We start from the raw sequence: 19,153 nt of genomic DNA on the forward strand, positions 1-19,153 counted from the left end.
CACATTTTACAGTGTTTTGTACCCCTTGTTCTTTTTATTATTGACTAAAACATTGGGGAAGTTGGACTGACTATATCAATTCAGTTTAAAGGTCAAGAGGGTTTGGTTTGAAATACACTGCTTTTTAGATCAGCAGTAGACATGTATGTTGTAAAAAGTTGATTTTAAAACATTTATGTCATACAAACTACCCCCCCTCCCCTTCCTCCTCACGCTAACGTTTATTTATACAGACTTTTTCCATAGTTTGCCAAAAAGACCACATATAATGCAAAGAAGAACACTAAATCACAGGATCTTCCTGTGTGAGTCACATGCTCGCTTATCATTGCAGGGCTGAGAAAAAAGGTCTTAAGATAATCAAATGTTGTTGCAAATTCTCCTAGAGCTGAGTGCCAATCTGATGATGTCAAACCAATGGTGAGTAAGAGGTTATAGTCAGTTCAGTAGTTCATATTAAATATCTAACACAACAGTGAGTGAGGGAGTCAAATGGATAATTAACATTATCTGTCCCTTGATTAATTTTGTTCATAATGGTTCATACAAAAACACTGTGTAAATCATTATTAGATTTGCTTGCTATTTTGAGTGTTTTCTCTGCATTGCTATGGCTTACTTTATGAATAGTAACTTGAACACATTTACATGCAACCCAGTACACAGCTGTAAACAGTTGGACAAGATTAGAAAAACTAAGCAACAGACTGTTTTGGTGAGAATAAGTACATTACTCTTGGCTCTTTAAAGCTCTCAGTTACATCTGAATACCAGCACAACACTTAAAGATTAAACTATGATGGACTGGACTATGCTGTTCATAACAGTAAGAACCTTAACCCCATAACAGTGTTCTTCATTGGTTTCTTTATTTTTGTCCTTTTCTCTGTACTTTTCAGAGAGCCTTATGCTCACTGGAATCTCCCCGATGCCCACTTCAGCAGATAAAACAAATCCCTACGTGATACTCTTGTAGTCTCTAAGACTACAGTTTGATTGTCATTTCATCATAATGGGCCATGCCAGCCGCAACACCACGGTAGGTCCGATGGTGTAAGATCACACCTAAGATCAAAACGTTCTAAATACTTTTTACATGGAACCTCATATGTCTTATTGTTTAATATGATGTAACATGAAACTTTCCCCTGAGGTTCAACTTGATCCAGTGAGCTGTATAAACGCTTAGCAGGGGGTAAAACCAAGTCCTCTAAATGTTCATGTGTAACGAACTAAAGGAAATTCCTTCGCCAAAATTAACTCCTAAAGCCCTTTGAATGTGCTGTACACAAATGCAATCGCACCGGGGGTTTTGTTTTGACACTAACTTGTTTCTGAACTGATAAAAAGAAAAGAAAAGAAAATCAGAACCACGGTGAATCTCATTGCTACGACGGATGTTTCTGGCAAACTGGAGGAATTGTAAGATGCTGTAGCTCTCAACAACGTAACATCAACAACAACAGATCGATAGCCAACGAGCATCGGAATACTCCAGAAATAAATAACTGTAAAGTAATGAAATAGCTCGAAAATAATCCACATTGCTTGATAAACCAGTCTTTTACACCTTCATCCGAATGTTTTGCATCGCCAAAACTTTCAGACATTCATTTGCTTTGTTCTGTATTAGCAGTTCGTAAGAATGTTAAAGATAGAACACTCTTAAAAGAAAAAAAAAAAATCTTTTTTTTAAGCTTGAGCAATGACACGAAAACAGTACTTACAAATGTGGTTATATCGCAAGGGTTACATGCAGGCATCCATCAAAATTCGAAACATCAGTGATTTGCGCTAATTAGATTTACCTCAGCGGGGTCCAGTGTCTTCGAACACAGGCTGAGCACCGCCCTCTCTCTACACCAAGGCATCCGCACCTCAGCTTGGTGTGCAGAGTTTTGATTTTAACTTTTCGCAACTTTGTTGTCCTGAGATACAATTCCCTCTCAGAAAAATAAAGCTAATTGCCTGCGGTTGGTACAAGTGCATGATCCTGGATGTGATAATACTATTATTAAAGCCACTGGTCATGATGATGTCATGAGGCAATGACAATTAACCCTGAGAAGTTCTATTCATTTCTGTGATACTGATTCTATTAAGTTTCCCATTCAGTTCAATGGCATATCACATATCAACTTTTCTAAAAAAACTCCTCTCTCAGAACCTGCTTTTGTCACATATATATTTCTTATCAAGCAGCCCGGACTCATTTGTCTTTAGCACTATCTAGTGGCCACACTGTTAGGCCTTTGGATTCAGTACTGAAAACTCCTTTTGACACTGAGTGTTGTTTGGCGGCTTTTTCCGTTTCATTGCTTGTACTGGTAGGATCCATTGCCGATATGATTATGAATAACCTAATATTTCAATTATAAAACTGAAAGGTGTAGATGACACAAAGACTCAGTATTCTCATGTATTCTGTGACTAAATTCAAGATCATGCAGGTAGCAGTACTTTGTAAAACTGGCATGTACATTTATGAATAACACGGATGGCTTTGTACAATTTAGCATTTTATTTGTGTTTGGCATATGTTATTTGGAATGCTTTTTAGCATCATTTAAATGGCAAAATATGATTGCTATTAATAGCCTCAGCATTATTAGTTGAAAGAATGCAAACATTTACAAAGTGAAACATACTGCACAGTATCAGAGGGGCTTAATAGCCATTGCGTTTGTACCACTGAGCTCTTGCCACAACATCATTGGAATAATCATTCCCAGTGGTCCCAATGTCCATTCGCTCATAGGTGCGCACATTACGCACGCCAGCATTGTAAGCCGATATTCCCCCTAAAAAAAAAAAAAAAATTATACTATAAGTACAAGGTTTACATATTTTGTCCAGCAGCAGTTTTTAGGGCAGTTAATACACTTTGCTCCACAGGCAAGGGGAACTGGGAACTATTCTTAACTCTGAATCTTTTTCTGAAGATGTTTCATGTTCTGTCTGTACCCACCTTTGAATTGATGCTCTTTGGGCCAGTTGGGGAATTTCCTCTGAATTGCTTTGATAGAGTCAATCAGGATCTCTGTGCCTTGAGTGACATGCTCCTCACTGTCCCATGCCCCTCTTAGTTTGTGGTATCGTTTATCAACCTGTGAAAATGAAGCATTTATTACTATATCAAACTGAAATATACATTTAAAATCACCAACTTAAGTAACAAAAGTTAACAGCTAAACTGAAAGTGAAACTCAAATGAAACTGGAAATAGTTTGTGTTATAAACATCTAAACATTTAAAGACAGTCAAAGTAGAAATTTTCCCAGATATGTCACAGTGTGGGCTATGCCTTAAGAGTGTCTTAAGGGAAAATGTCATAAAAGTTAAAGTGACTACTTTTACAATACCAAGATTAAATAAAATTAAAATTTTTTGGTACCAGCTTTCAACATTCACTAATATGTTACCTTACAGGATTGTCACCTACGTCTTGTTGAAATCAATCAATCCTTGCGTTTGCAAAATATACCACTGAATGACTCTTGAAAGATCTGCTAACACTTTTAATGTTTCATTTTAATGGTTAATGTGATCTATACACCTATAACTTTATCTGAATTTTTTGGAGGAAATCTCAGGAAGATGTGCATTTGCTCTAAATTTGGTCTTTTCTAAATGTGTATCCACAAAAGCTTCATGAATCTTGTTTCAAAGTTAGGCATCACACTAATGACTACATTCACAAACCTGCATTAGTCCGAAGCCATTTCCATGATCACCCCACCCATCCACAAGTGCGGCTCCAGCCCTTGACTCTCTAGATATTATAGCAGCAATGACAGCTGGATCCATTTGCAGCGCCCCGCCTACCCTGATAATGATAGACTTATACTTGTTCATCCTGCGCAAGTCATGTTCAGCCAGTTCATGAGAGGCCTCCACCCCTGTCATAAGTTCATAGAGAAAATATCAGGAACACAAGTATGACCTTGAAGCACTGAATATTAATTTAATGTGATGAAATAATAGAACAGCTGATGATTATACCTTTTACTCTTAGTTTGTCTTGTCTGGCAGTGCTCTCTGAAGCCCCAGTCGTGTCAATCTTGGTCACATCTCCATAAATGCAACTTGAACATGTACATGTACTTATATGCAACATGTACATGATTGACATGTACACAATCAGCGGAGCCCCTGAAAATAAATAAAACTCTGTGTTCAAATCATTTGACAGGTAAAAGTGACAAATATTTTTTGTCAAATATATGTGCTCTTTTTTAAATAAAACATTCCTTTACATTTTGTCAAGACCAAATGCAGAGCAGCTTACCCATGCTGTTCCTTCGGAGTTTTGCACCTGATTCGCAAAACTGTCAAGACCACTTGAGGCAGGTGTTCCTGTCGAGTGGCAGAGTTATTTTGCCGTAAATGACACTGTTTCCAGTATATATCTCACACAACTTCCTCCAACAAAAGGGAGGAGGGGACAATTTGTTCCCTGTTGCTTAGTGAAGTTACGTGGGTTCATGGGTTTTTCTTCCCCTTCATGTTCAGTGTTTCTCAATATGATATTTTCCACGAGAAGAAAAAAAGGGGAATGGCACAGCAGCCACAGTGTGTTTATATCAGAATAAATTCTAAAAGTGTGTCTGCGACATATTTTGCAACTCAGTAATGGGAAGTGCGGGATTTACGCGGAACAAATCTTTGAAAACAATAGTCAATACACCACAACCTTTCAACCGCATCAACTGCAACTTCCCTATAGAGATTTTCACGCATGAGCTGATAGTAAGAACTTGACGTTGATTCGTTGACAGCAGCCAATAGGAAGAGAGCTAGTGGGAGGATCTCGAGAATTAGGAAGACAAACAATCAAATTTGGGACAAAAAGTACGCAGTACTTGTGGTCATGCAGCTAATGATATTTATATAAAACCACGTAGCCGGCGTGCAGTATTTTCTGATTTCAAAAATGCTTTCAACCCACCAAATATGGACAATCGTGTTTACTGTGCCATTTTTAACGCGTGCAATTCATGCAAGAGGTAACTTCTTCCTAAACTCTTTGACTAAAGACAGATTGCACAGGCCAAAACACATTCACTAGGGTACAGCAATAATTATTTGGCGAAAAATCTCAATATTATTTACAATTTTTTTCAGGGAAACTCAATGTATTACACATGATAGCAGACGACTTAAGGCCAACGCTAGGATGCTACTCGGATCCCGTTGTAAAGTCACCAAACATTGATCAGCTTGCATCCAAGAGTACTGTGTTCTACAACGCTTTTACTCAGGTTTGTTCTCTAGTCTGCCAGTCGTTGGCAGATGTCTGCATTGCAGACCAAGTTTCCCAGAACAGGGAAGTCCATGAATGTTAGCATGTAGACGAGCCTGTAACCTAAATTTTTACGACGCAACTATCGTCCCTCTGAACACTCACATTTCTCTCAACAGCAAGCTGTGTGCGCACCAAGTAGGACGTCTTTCTTAACAAGTCGCAGGCCGGACACTACCAAGTTGTATGACTTCAATTCCTATTGGAGAGTGCATGCAGGAAACTATACTACACTTCCACAATATTTCAAGTCCAATGGCTACACAACTTTTTCTGTAGGGAAAGTTTTCCACCCAGGTAAGGATTATGGGTTCTTATACTGAATTACTCGAGGAGTTAGTGTGGCCCTGTCACAGTTACATGTTCAAATATCTTTCAAAACCCTCCCTGCTCACTTCATTTCATCTAATTATTTTCTGTGTTGAAATGCATGAATTCCTGGTCCCCTGCTTTGTTTTTGTTGACTGTCTCATCAAAAGTTAAACTAACATGCCCTTCTTTTGTCTCCTTCTTCTGAAGGCATTGCTTCCAATCATTCGGATGATTACCCGTACAGCTGGTCTGTACCGCCGTATCATCCTCCCTCTTTGTACTATGAAAAGAGGAAGGTTAGTGTGTGAGTCTGCTGCCCAAGCCTCATTGCCATGATTTGGCAGATTGGGGGAGCTTTCCATACTGATTTCAATGATTATTTTGCCCTTTTCTGCATTCTGACGTGCACCAGATTAACTGGTTAGATTAGTTTGCTCTATTATTCATAGGCTTTGTCCAGTTTATGCCATGGACAGATGGAATAGAGTAATACGTCTGTGGAACAGCACATATGCATCTGTTGTTGATGTAGTTACCATAGTGTATCCATTCTCAGTGATTCAGTCAGTAGAATTTTCAATATTACAATAATTAAGGGGTTAAGATCTTGTTTATATATTTATTTATTTAATTCTGGATTTTACAGTCCATCAGAGTTCCGGTGCTGTCATTGTAGCATTATTGCACAATGCTTGCACAGCATATTAGTAATACATGTCATGACATACTAGAGCTGAGATGACGTTGTAAAGTGATTGCTGTATGGTTTCTCAGTTTTTTTTTTATATTGTAATGTGTTCAGGTGTGTAAAGATAAAGATGGAACACTGCACAGTAACCTGCTGTGTGCAGTCAATGTGTCTGAGATGCCTTTAGGGACACTTCCTGACATGGAGAACACAGCAGAAGCCATCAGACTGCTCAAGTCTGTGAGTGATGCTGACAACCCCTTTTTTTTGGCTGTTGGTTTCTACAAACCGCATATTCCCTTCAGAATCCCACAGGTATTCGACAGTGAATAACCATTTGCCTTTGAGCACGATCATTATTTAATATAATTGAACATCTTGCCAGTGTATTTACAGTCTGCAGTATATAATTTTGTGACTGTCCATTCAGATTTACAGGCTAAGATTTGGGACCTAAATGATGAGCTCAATTATGATTCTCACTCGGAATTTCTAATTTATTTGTTAAAGGCAAAATGATGTTTCTGACGTGTGAGTGATTTTTTCAGTGTATGTTCAAAAGATTTAAAAATCCGTTGCCATTTTGCAGGAGTTCCTGAAGCTCTATCCTATCGAAAACTTAACACTGGCCCCAGACCCAGACGTCCCCAAGAAGCTTCCCAGTGTAGCCTATAATCCATGGACAGATATCCGTAAGAGGGACGACGTGAGGGCGTTGAATGTTAGCTTTCCCTATGGACCAATACCGAAGGATTTCCAGGTGCTAAGTTGTATAAAATTTGCCCAGTTCAACTGATTAAACCTTGTTAAGTGTGTAATATTCCTAAACCAATGTCTGCATAGTAGGTCAATCTGTTTCATAATTGTTCAAGAAATCTGATTTTTTTTATATGTAAAACCAATGTGTGCACTCTTCTGCCAATACGACACCTAAAATTTGTTTGGTCAGAAAATCATCAGGACCCAGAACAAGACTGGATGAATCTTTAGCTGATATCTTTCTTGAATCAGTAAAATTCCTCAGCACAGTGAAAAATATTACTGAATTAGAAAACACAGTGGAACAAACTATTACTGAATATTGTATTCCTCTCAAGATCTGAATCAGAATGTGAGAAATTTCCATACAAAATCTATACCTGAAATGCTTAGTTTTAGTGATTGCCATTGCACAGTGGATTGCAGTTTCACAGCAATGTGAAGTTTCTACATCTCTCAGCTCCAGATTAGGCAGCATTATTTTGCTGCTGTCTCATATGTGGACGCCCAGGTTGGGAAGCTCCTGAGTGCTCTTGATGATCTGGATCTGGCGAGGAACACCATTGTGGTTTTTAGCTCTGATCATGGTTGGTTTGTCTCCTCTGTTCACTTTTTTTGGTCTAACTTTTTGTTCCTCGGCCACTAGATGGCAGTGTTCTGACATCAAAATTTTATTGGAAAAAAAAATCTCTGAGTACATAAACTCATGAGAATGTTCTGAATAAAGCATTCATATAGGGCACAAATGCAGACCTGTAGATTTGCTTTGTTTCACTGATATCATTGTCACCTTAGTGGCTTGACAATTTTAACATTTTTTTTTCTAATTTCCTTTAGGGTTTCATGCCAATGTCAAATTCTGAGAATCACTTTCTAAGTTCAGCTAAGGACTGTCTCCTCAATGTCATGGACAGCCTAAATTAAAAATGTTCTTCTGGACAGTTCACAGTATTTCCAAGAGCTGGAGTGTATAAAGTTTTGACACATGGTCTTTGTATACTGTTTTGTAGGCTGGTCGCTTGGTGAACATGGAGAGTGGGCCAAGTACAGCAACTTTGATGTGGCCACACATGTGCCCTTGATTGTGTACAAGCCAGATGAGGCATCAGCTGTGAGGAATTTTGGTGAAAAGATCTTCCCATTCATCGACGTCTCTCAGAACTCTGAGGAGTATTATAATGGAGGCAAAGGTAAAGAAAACTGAACAGAACCCCTTTAGGGTGCACATATACAAACAATGTCCAATACTGAAGATAATGTTAATATCAGGGCCTATTGGGGAAAACTTCTTTCAGATTACAGTTCTTTGGCTGAAAAGTGTTGCTGGCAGTTCGCATGAGCTGTTCAGTATTCTGTGGCAGCGCTCTGAAATTTTCATGTAAATATCTCAGCCTAGACTTTGACCCAAGGGAGTAGTGCCGAAACCCATAACCCATTGTAAGGATGTGTTTAAATCAACTCTGAACTGAGTGCCTACAGCAAAGGGAAGAACACACACACACACACACACACACACACGTACATATAAAACCACAGATACAGATTTTTAGTGCTGGGAGTCCTTTGGAGACCTCATCATTTTCTCTTTAGGTTGTATACTTTGTTGTTTTGGTTTTACAAGAGATTAAGCTGTCTTAGCCATTTTTATTTACCACAGTTGTAGCAAAGAATGTGAAACAGGAACAATGGTTCCTATCATCTGCAGTCATTTTAAATATTCATGGATATTGATAGGTATGATGTGAAGTATGTTCATATCAGTCATTGTGGTTTGGTCATGTCATTATCTCTCTCTCTCTCTCTCTCTCTCTCTCTCTCTCTCTCTCTCTCTCTCTCTCTCTCTCTCTCTCTCTCTCCCCCCTTCCGTCTCTCTCTCCCTTTGTCAGGACATGGAGTAGAGAGTGTGGTGGAGCTTGTGGATCTGTTTCCTACATTGTCCTATCTGGCTGGCCTGAACCCTCCTCATCGTTGCCCAAACCCATCTTTCCATGTCCAGCTCTGCACAGAAGGCTTCAACCTGGCTTACTTGTTTAAGCACCCTGAGACTCACATTGATCATGAGTCTTATGCTTTCAGTCAGTACCCTCGGCCATCGGACTCCATCCAGCAAAACTCCGACCTTCCTGATTTGGCCGACATTCGCATCATGGGCTACTCAGTCCGGTCCAATGATTTCCGTTATACCTTGTGGGTGACCTTTGACCCAGTCCACTTCAGGGCAAATCTATCTGACATCCATGCTGGCGAGCTCTACGTGCGTTCTGAGGACCCAGGGGAGGACAATAACATATTTGATGATGTTGAACATGGTTCTGTTCTGCGTAAACTTGGCACTCAGGCCACCTGGACTGAGAGTTTAAAACAGCACATATATTACTTTAATGCAGGATCCAAATCAAAGGGAGTCTTATAATTTATTCTCTGTTATACTATGCACAAGGGAGAGCTGTTTCAGGTTGTTGTTTTTTTGATGCACTTTGTAAGTTGGGAACTTGATGTAAATTATTCATTTCATGTCACAAACTGTAATAGATTTTCTAAAGTTTCAGAAATATCCCCTGCCCCAATCCTAATGTTCTACATGGATGTAGACAGAGGCAGCTGTGAATGAGCTTGTGAGGATTTCTTGTACTGTATTTAAATAGCTAATTGCGAAGGAACTTCAAAACAATGTTCCTTTAAATAGTTACTGTAGCTAGTTTTGAAAGGATTTAGAACTTGTTTCTTATTTGGGTATTAATCCTCTATAGTCAAGTAGGATTTGTGATGCGGTGTTAAGAGCAAAAACTATAAAGGGATGTGCCATACTTATTTATTAAATTGATCTTTGTTTAATATGAGTATGTCTTTGTGAGCCTTGTTTTCTAAAGTTTCACATGTAACTTTACATTTTTTATTCAGTTTTGTTTTATGGAAAAAATATGATTCAGGTTTAAGTCACAGAAACATGATTTAACAATTTATCAAATCACTTATTTGTAATTGGGTATTGTCACAGAAGCAAACACAGATTTGGCCGGCATGAAACTGTTTTCTAAGGCACCATGATGAAAATCAACTGGAAAATACAATTTTTAACTTCTGTATTCCACCATGCAGTTGCCAAGGTAATTGTATGCATAAATGTGAGTACTTGTAAATTATTTTGCTCGGATACACCTCAGAGAACAGCTTAACAATGATAAATGTTTTGGCCAACACCAAATAGGGAGATGATCATTCAGCCAAACTGGTAGCATCCCTCAGGAAGATAGCTACATTTCATAAGGACACAGAGTCTTTCACATTCATTTCATACTTCAAAGATCTGTTTTAAATACTCATCTCCATCTTACCCATCTTATTGTATACTTTGTTTTGGACTCCACTCTTAGTGCTAACTTCGCAAATGTTTACTTTTCCAAAATAATGACTTACGTTTTAGAGAGTAAGGCACATTGTTGATAGTGTATGTATGCATATACACATCAATGCTGGACCTTACTCTATAAAAGAGTGTATTGCACAGTGTTATAAATGTGCAACACAGGCATATGCTGAGGAAGGTCCTCTGGGACTGCCCATGCATTCAGCTTCAGTGAACGAGCTTCATTGGCAGCTGGGCCGGAAAATTCTGCTGCTTTCTCTTCTGCTGTCTCAAGCAAGGTCAGGGAGATAGATTCATAGACTGATTGAAGCTGATATTTTAAATCGTTGTACTGCTGCAAAACAAAGGGGGTCTAGTTAGTTAATTGTACATAAAACTAAAATAAATAAATTAAAAGGCTTAGTTATTGAAACCCAAAGAAAGTAATATCTGAACTTTTATTGTAGACCTAAGCTATGTTTGATCAGTTCAAAATTCCAAAATAGTCTCATGTACTTTCATTTGTCAGTTGCTCTGAAATATGAATATCCTTAGGTGGACAAACATTCAATAAAAGACAATGTGAACTAGTGATGATAGATAGTGTGTATTAACTGTATTAGCCTTAATACGATTCAAAACAAGGAATCAATATAGACGTAGTTAGGGATCACTGCTTTGGATAATACACATTGATTTCCATAGTGAGAATATGAGCCGTTTCATTCTTGCAGATATGAGCGTTTTTTCCATCCTTGATTTTAGTAAGAGAATATAGCATTTTGAACTCTTTATGTACAAATATTGTGGTATTAAATTTCCTCTTCATTATGTTGTCCAAATCAAATAATGCAATGCAGTACAGTGTCAGTGTTTGAAATTTTGGCAAAATTTCATATTTTGGTCATTCTGGACAGATTTGTAAGTGTTTATAGAGAAAAAGGGAAATGTCAGGAAAAGGAGAAAAGGTGATAACATATTCATAAGAATGGATGGAAATGTTAAAGACATCCACGTTCAGCTTAATTAAGCAGACTTCCTGCTACTAAAATTAAACAGACTAGTGTAGGAACAAGTTTTAATGCCATTTAACTCAATCCAAACAAGCACAGCGAACAACGCACATGTCAGAATGAAGAAAGTACAGGAGCTTATTGTTATGAGTAAAATATGTGAGTCATCTTGAACTTCAAGAAAAATAGGACCATTGTAATCATAAAAAAACATGAGAATCAACAACTGAAGAGTTGTGGCACAGCCTCACGAAAAGCAGACACCACAGTTTTGGAAACCCAACCCAGCTTTCAGCTCTGGGCTGAAAAGTAACGATACAATGTTTATTCAAGTCTTAACATGGGATCTATAAAAGACAGCTGGACTGTATTATGAAATAGTCTGTGACCTATTACTTTTGCAATCAAAGAGATTTTGTGATTATAGGCCCTTTTCATAATTCAGTTGAAATTCTTTGAGTGTAGTCTCCAGAGTTCTGATGGTCCACCATGGCTCACAAAAATATAGCAAACTACAGGCTGATTTGCAAATACCATAAAACCAGAACACTCATCACTTGGGGAACTTGTATATGTCTTACGATGGACGGGCAGAGAAACCAATTTAAATCTTGGAGATGCCTATTTGTGCACAACACCCTGCCATTAATGTCCGTGACACAATACAATTAAAAACAGTTTATACGTGACATCTAAAATATCCGAATCACGTCAGATAAAGACGTGTCAATAACATTTTAACTATGGTCTTAAAAAATATTCAGCTCCCCACTCTTATGCTCATGTAAAGTTTATGCCTTTACTGAAATAAATATCATAATAAGAAATCATGCCCTTTAACATTATTTTGCAATGATTGTTGAGGCCTAGATACATATTGTTGTTTTCTTCAAAAAAAACCCCCAAAAAACACTGTCTTCTCTCATTTTGTTTGTTTTGGTGAACTGTTGCAAACAGATCCCAGCACTAAGGACTGATCCATTCATGCCAGCCAAATCGGGGCCAGGTTTCTTGGCCTGGAGGTCTCTCCGTCTTGGTGGGGATGCTGTTCCTGTCTGCTTGTCCCTGGAGGGCTGGAGCAGTGGTACATGCTGCACGACCTCCATTATCCTCCAATCAGAACCCAGCAGTGAGCCGTGCCCCAGCAAGTGCTAGCAGATGTGAGATTGCACAAAAAGCACTGACCGCAAACTTGGGCCTATAACAAACAGTAACTAGAAGTACACAGAAAGACGTGGACATGAACAAGAGGACAGAGTCAGAGAATATTCACAGGAATGCTGAGATACACATCCATAAAGGCAGCAGTGAAAGATCTGTAAAATCTGTTTAAAAAAAAAAAAAAGAACAGTAAACAAGTTAATAGCGTCATAAAGCGTGTGTACTCACACACAAACTCACATGCACACACATGCACGCACAAATTTCATTCACCTTAGTCCATTTACATCCATCAGAATGTTTGTTTGGATATCTCTCCACATCACCGGTGGGAGCAGCAAAGTTGGTGCATCCTCCTGCTCGGTGGTGTTTGGCAGCTGAGAGCTTGCTAATGACTGTGCACCTCCATCAGGGAATGTACTGCCAAAACAGAGAAAGAGAGAGAGAGAGAGAGAGAGAGAGAGAGAGAGAGCGAGAGAGAGAGAGACAGCACGCCACACTCAACAGAATAGAATCTGATGCCCTCCATCTGGCGCTGCCAGGGAGAAGCTCCAGCAGCGAGCTTGTGCCCGACCTGCAGGCACGGACACTCCATCATTATTTCCTGCTGATGCTCCCCTGGCACCATGCTGGCATTTAGTAATGTCCCTCACCAAGCCAGAGGACCCTCAACAGAGAGGGCTGCACGAGCCTGCAGAAAGAGCAGGTTGGCTTGCCTCAGCACAAACCATATATATGAAGCAGTATGATCATTATTTTTGGAATCGGTATTGTGTAGGGAACAGAGAGAGGAGTCTCAATTTGACAACTATAGGAATCCTGAGAGACATCCGATACGTGACACGATTTTACACACAAAGTGAAATTTGTCTGACACCCTTAATATTAACAGCAGGATTGGGGTTTTAATTCACAATGTTGGCTCTGTGTGTGTGTGTGTGTGTGTGTGTGTGTGTGTGTGTGTGAGAGTGGGCAAGTGTGTGGTAATTCTGGTATTTATCATAAATAAAATATGACATAATCAACTCAGCATGAATTTTGTGAAGTGAGTTTATCTGAAAATATGCCTTTACAGACAGATAAGTAGTCATCTGAAGCTGAGGCATATTTCTGAATCTTTCATGTATTAACTTTATTATTAATTTTTAATCTTGACATTTTTTGTTAGATTGTGTTATACTAATGCCACTTATTTGCACTGATAGCAAGTCATGTGGAGGTTAGGAATATCTCCTATTTATCAGTCTAACGCCAAACATCAATAACAAAACTTTTTCACAGCTTTGAAATTGGTCAGTCACCTCCACCCCTTCCCCCTGCCATTCCCAACCCAGTACATGTTCTACTAATGAGTTCTAACTTCAAAGATACATATTTATCAAATGCAACCTCCTTTTCAAGTGACAGCTGGCATATGCTTAATTTCAGTTGCAATTATTTCCATGGAGACAAATTCTAAAGAAAAACAAATACGGGCTTAGCCCACCATAAGAAAACCGTCAAAACTGTCTTGTTAATCTGTGCAGTAAACATATTTAACTGAAAGTATGAAATGTGATTAGCAGCAGTTCATATCAACAATTAACTTGTCATTTTCAAACAACTGTTCATGTGAAAATTAAAAGGATGGAAACAGTTGGCATTGACTAAGGTCTTGGAATCACACATGTGAATTTAACCTAATGCATATCTGATGAGCAGTACAGAGTTTTTGCCCTTTTAACATATAAAATGATCATGTATTTAATGTTGTATAGTTCATGCTATGAAGACATATTATGTATGTCATAACACCTGACATTTACAGGATATCTTCTAACTTTACTTTGCAAATAATACCAGGATACAGTTACTGGAAATAAGGGTGCAGGACCAGAACTATTTCAAGTTAAGATCCATAGTATTTTGTAATGGTGGCTGGCAGCTAGTTCTGACATGTGCTCATACTTAATAATGATAACCCAGTGAACATATAAGATCACTCATGTCTCATGAAATACTGTGCAATTACATCCATTCATTGCCTCTGTTTTTCATTCATTGACTGCAACATACTGGCACCTCCACTTCGCTACCTCTGCATGAATATCAGAGTTCATGCCCTTTAGATCACCATCTGCTCTGATGAGCTGTCATTTCTGATGGTACACAGCCATCTGTTTATACCTCCCTAAATCAAGCCATATCCTCAGGAAGGGAAGCAGCACTAAAACAGGAATCATAATGACCACTGGGAGTTAAGAGTCTAGGATGAGAAACCTTGCTCTTTGTACCACAAATGAAGAAGAAAAAACAAATGGCAGTTGGACAGATAACAATAATAATAGGAGGTTGTGGAATCAGAGACAGTCTGCTCCCCCGGCACTGTAAGATTTGTTATAGTACATGAGCGAATTAACTGTGATGAAACACTCGTCTTTAAAGTACTATGGCTCTGTTTTAAAACAGAATTGTAAACGCCCCCTCCCCCAAAAAAATTAAACAAAAAAACCCCAAAAAACATAGCACTCTAGAGATTACTGATGAAACTGGTCGCAAGTCTTCATAAATTTTGTAGCAAAGCAGAAAACATGTTATAGAGAAATACATTTCTAGTTGGATGTTGGACTAAGATAAGCCATGCAACATCATTTAATCCTTTCATGCCATATCACTAGCAGAGCAACGTTAAAATAACAAATTAAACAGTTTAAGTCCCATGATGAATGTTAACCAGGCTTAGGTATTGGTGGTATTTCAGTTGTCATGATTAATTGTCAACAACTTGATTTTTCTTCTGAAGTCTGAGAACAACCTGTCAAGCAGTACAGTGTCAAAATGCAATGTATTTTGATTATTTCAGGATATTACAACAAATGAACTCTATTAGACATACTTTCTCTTACACACTGCTTACTTAACTCAAAATACACAAGGTAAATGAATCACTAAAGTCAGTCTAAGTAATGGAGTATGTTTTGTGTCATGGTGATTTTTTTTAAATTAAGTTATCTTACAATAATGACCTAAACACAAAAAGAGATCTTTTCAGCGCGTAAATGAATAAAGCATGTTTTTGCGGGCAAGCCTTTAACACAGAGTTCAAACTTCAATGCTATCCAATAAAACATGGAGCAAGTCCCAAGATTTCTCAGACAAAATAGCACTGGGACGTAACACGAACTAATCCCTCTGGATTCAGGCAAATAAAACATTTTCATCATTACTGAACATTCTCTAAAAGAGGGATGGGAGACCTCAGGTTACAGGGTACTGGCTGACTTGGCTGGAGGGTTGAACTGTTGGCTAATTAGCTCTTCTTTTCAGTGTCCATTGTGTGATCCTTGGTGATTTACCTCAGACACATAATTACCACTGGCAGAACAGAACCACGTTCCTCACCCACAAAGCCCCTCACTGCACTTAAATATTTCATGAAGCCTCCAAACAGTTCATCTCGTTAGGAACTAAAGCAGTTGCATAGAAAGTGCCAAGCTCTTGCCTGTTGAAATTGGACTATTTCCACAAGGGAAACTGTGAAAGAAAAGGTGTTTCTATTCAAGTTTAATCAAGTCTGCTTTGTGAACAATAAGTGGGTTGAGAGAGCATTTAAACAAAACAAGTAAGTGTTTAAACTTGATCGTGCTTTGTACTAATCTTGTCTGGCTGCAGAAACCTATGAAAAAAGAAAAAAGAAAAATCTCAAGTGTATATTCACAATGGAATGGCCAGTTGCTCTTTTAGAACACGTCCACCATTATGACATTTGCAGTGCATCGTTATGTTAACTCTGTCACAAAGTCTGAAAGGTAGTCTGAAGGAACTGAGCCACAGTTTTCAGCTTTATAAACAGTGTGGTAGAGGAAGGGGTTGCCCTGTTCTGGCACCAAATGCATCTGTGAATGGGGAAACTCACCAAATGTGGTAAAGACAAGCGGGTATGATTAGGAAGTCCTGAATCTGATTATGTTCTCCATTCATTAGTGACTCCTCATGCTGTGCCATGTGTGATCATTAGGATTAAAAGCAATAAAAATGCAAATGACCGTTAAAAAAAAAAAAAACAATCTTCAAAGAGCCTAATATGTCTCGGGTGGAGTGGTGGAAGGGCCGAAAGGGTCAGCTTGGCTCCTTGGGGTGTAAGCGATATTAAAACAATAAAGAGATTTTGGATCTACTTCTCTCTGCTCCTGTTGATGCAAACTCACATAACAGTCTCGCATTTTGTTCTGTACCCACACCTGGAGTCTGTTTTGTAGATATTAAACATTTTACTACTTAATCTGCTTAAATTCACGTTTCATTGGATCAGTCCATTCCACTGACTCTGATTAGTGATAAGAGAAGCACTTATTAAATGTTTAATGCCAGCATCAAAGACGGAAATTATACTAATTACTGGACGCTTGAGTTTAGGCAATTCAGATTCCTCGGAGCTCAAAAGTAATGTGGTTTCTCATGTTGATTCTCTTTAACATCAAAGCTTCCCAGATTACTGGTGTTGGAGAGGATTACTCAAAACTGCTGAAAATACTTTCTACTATCTTAGTATTAGCCATTGGCTGACCTGGTGTCTTCTGAAATCTGAACCAATGAAACACAAACAAAAAGAAAATGAAATACTTTTGCCAAATGGCATAAAAGATAAAGCATGTTGATAGTTCAGGTATAATGGCAATTCTACTTTTATTTTGTGTTCCTGAGTCATTGTTTTTCACATTATAATTGGATCTTTACTTTGACAGCTTTTTTTTTAAGTTTGTGGCTTACCTGACGTTGCTTCAAATTACAAATCAACACTGTGCTTTTAGTGTAGTTTAGTTTATTACGAACATGTTAAATATATAAGTGAGAAAACAAACAAAATAATCAATAAAATGAACAGTAAACACATACACCAAAATATCAATAAACGACAAAATAGATATTACATGTCTGAAAAGGAGTAGGAGGAAATAAATCACTTATCAGGTCCTACTCCTTTTCTCTACTTAATCAATGTACATCATGCTTATCATGACTAGTCCAACTATCCGCCCCAGTGTCCATCATACAAAGCTTCAATTATTACCTCAATGTTCATCCTCGTTATTTTATTTGATTCCTGAGCTAGTTCACTGGGAATGTGTTTCCCCTCGGTAATAAGACTAGTCTAGATTTGACTAAAAGAAGCTTAATAACTGAAAAACAATAATATCATTCCTTATCTGTAACCCTGTATGATGCATTACTAAGAACAGCAATGGTTAAGTTAACTTTACTAAATGACATGCAATACTGCAATAATATACAATATAACAATACTGCTAATTTCTGTGAAAATCTGTATCAAGCCACTTATTTTTGTATAGGGATGACAGTTACATAATTAAAATAAATATTAAAGAAAATGAATATTGTATGAACTGAAATCTGATTTGATATTCTGGTCACTGTTTTATGGAGTTACTACTCAAAATGTTTATGCTGGCTTAATGTTTTCAGTCATTATTTATTTATTTATTTATTGCTCTCTTGTGCTCAGCCTATGATATTCAATATGTTGATAGGACATATCAAAAGAGCTACAGAAAGAGCGAGAGGGATTCTTCCTTATGTTACTTGAGGGTGTTTGGTTTTTTCTTTTAACAATTACTGTCGCAAGAATTTGTAAAAAATCAAATTTGCCTTTCCTTGAACTGGGCAATTTTAATTTGAAAATATGCTGCTGTACAGTGTCCGATTTTTACTTTAAAAGCTGTTTTAAGGCCATCTTTTAAGGCAGATAGCTTTGTGATTAAAGGGGCAGATGTGTATAGCTATAGGTAATGGTTTTACATTACTCACACACTGGGTGGCTGTGTGTTGTTTTCAAACAGGGTTGACCACTAGAGGCTACTTAACACTGAACTGTTGAGCTGTGAACATTAAGAGGTTTTCTGCTGAGATTCATTTACAGCCATTTTCACAAACACTTACTTTAAGAACTCATGGAAGAAAAGCAACGTCTGCACTACCTCTCCCCAGGACTCTACCTGGCCTGCCTGCCAGATTGTTGTTTTTGAGGGAAAGGTGGAAGTGTTGAGAGATCAGGTTTTTCATCAGGGTGAGCTAAATGAGCATCATAATGACGGGGCTCCGGGACCCTGCCTGGGAGCCTAATCAGTCAGCAGCTCTGGCCGCCACAAGACTTGCCTCCCCTGTGTAATTAAATGAGTGGCAGAGCGATGGAGCACTGCTCCCAGACTTTATAATGAGACACCAATGCAACCAGACCACCCCTTAAACATTTACTGTGATGAGAGAAATCTTTTGACTTGCTTTCCTTCAGAAAAGAATAATAAAAAGAAAGACCAAATAACATAAAAAAGCAAAATAAATTGGATAGACATAGAACAGCAAACAGGCTTGAGTGTTTCTTTTTCTGGCTGAGAAAAGACTATAAGACATGCGGGTTATAAGCCATGTAAAGTGTTGACAGAGATCCCATTGCATTTTGCTCAGGCATAAACTCTTATACCTTATCTTCTAAAGGATCATTTACATTAATACATATTGGAAGCACTCAAAGTTAAGGAATTGTGATAAAGCTTGATGATGCTTCAATAAATACA

General features: G+C 38.2%; 2 protein-coding genes across 2 annotated transcripts; one reads left to right on the forward strand and one right to left on the reverse strand.

Annotated features, from left to right (window-relative positions):
- Positions 1–2,506: 2,506 nt before the first annotated feature.
- lygl1 (lysozyme g-like 1) lies at positions 2,507–4,409 on the reverse strand. The gene is made up of 5 exons (XM_030794321.1): positions 4,289–4,409; positions 4,003–4,152; positions 3,703–3,899; positions 2,969–3,107; positions 2,507–2,801 (listed from the first exon to the last, which is right to left on the reverse strand). The coding sequence occupies exons 1-5, from the start codon at positions 4,290–4,292 to the stop codon at positions 2,668–2,670; spliced, it is 624 nt and encodes a 207-aa protein (XP_030650181.1). The 5' UTR covers positions 4,293–4,409; the 3' UTR covers positions 2,507–2,667.
- Positions 4,410–4,933: 524 nt separating this feature from the next.
- On the forward strand, positions 4,934–9,810 carry ids (iduronate 2-sulfatase). The gene is made up of 9 exons (XM_030765362.1): positions 4,934–5,006; positions 5,125–5,261; positions 5,422–5,599; positions 5,822–5,910; positions 6,417–6,617; positions 6,892–7,062; positions 7,522–7,648; positions 8,072–8,251; positions 8,948–9,810. The coding sequence occupies exons 1-9, from the start codon at positions 4,934–4,936 to the stop codon at positions 9,472–9,474; spliced, it is 1,683 nt and encodes a 560-aa protein (XP_030621222.1). The 3' UTR covers positions 9,475–9,810.
- The last annotated feature ends 9,343 nt before the right edge of the window (positions 9,811–19,153 follow it).

The sequence above is a fragment of the Chanos chanos genome, chromosome 2, assembly GCF_902362185.1.
Source record: "Chanos chanos chromosome 2, fChaCha1.1, whole genome shotgun sequence".
NCBI lineage: Eukaryota > Metazoa > Chordata > Actinopteri > Gonorynchiformes > Chanidae > Chanos > Chanos chanos.

Bases quoted from the DNA above. Each gene is read 5' to 3' on its own strand.
- ids (XM_030765362.1), top strand. From the start codon at position 4,934: ATGCTTTCAACCCACCAAATATGGACAATCGTGTTTACTGTGCCATTT. The intron at 5,262-5,421 runs GTTTGTTCTCTA...TTCTCTCAACAG, and splicing joins TCTACAACGCTTTTACTCAG to CAAGCTGTGTGCGCACCAAG. The intron at 8,252-8,947 runs GTAAAGAAAACT...TCCCTTTGTCAG, and splicing joins GTATTATAATGGAGGCAAAG to GACATGGAGTAGAGAGTGTG.
- lygl1 (XM_030794321.1), bottom strand. The intron at 3,900-4,002 runs GTATAATCATCA...AACTTATGACAG, and splicing joins AGACAAACTAAGAGTAAAAG to GGGTGGAGGCCTCTCATGAA. The intron at 2,802-2,968 runs GTGGGTACAGAC...TTTTTTTTTTAG, and splicing joins CAAAGAGCATCAATTCAAAG to GGGGAATATCGGCTTACAAT.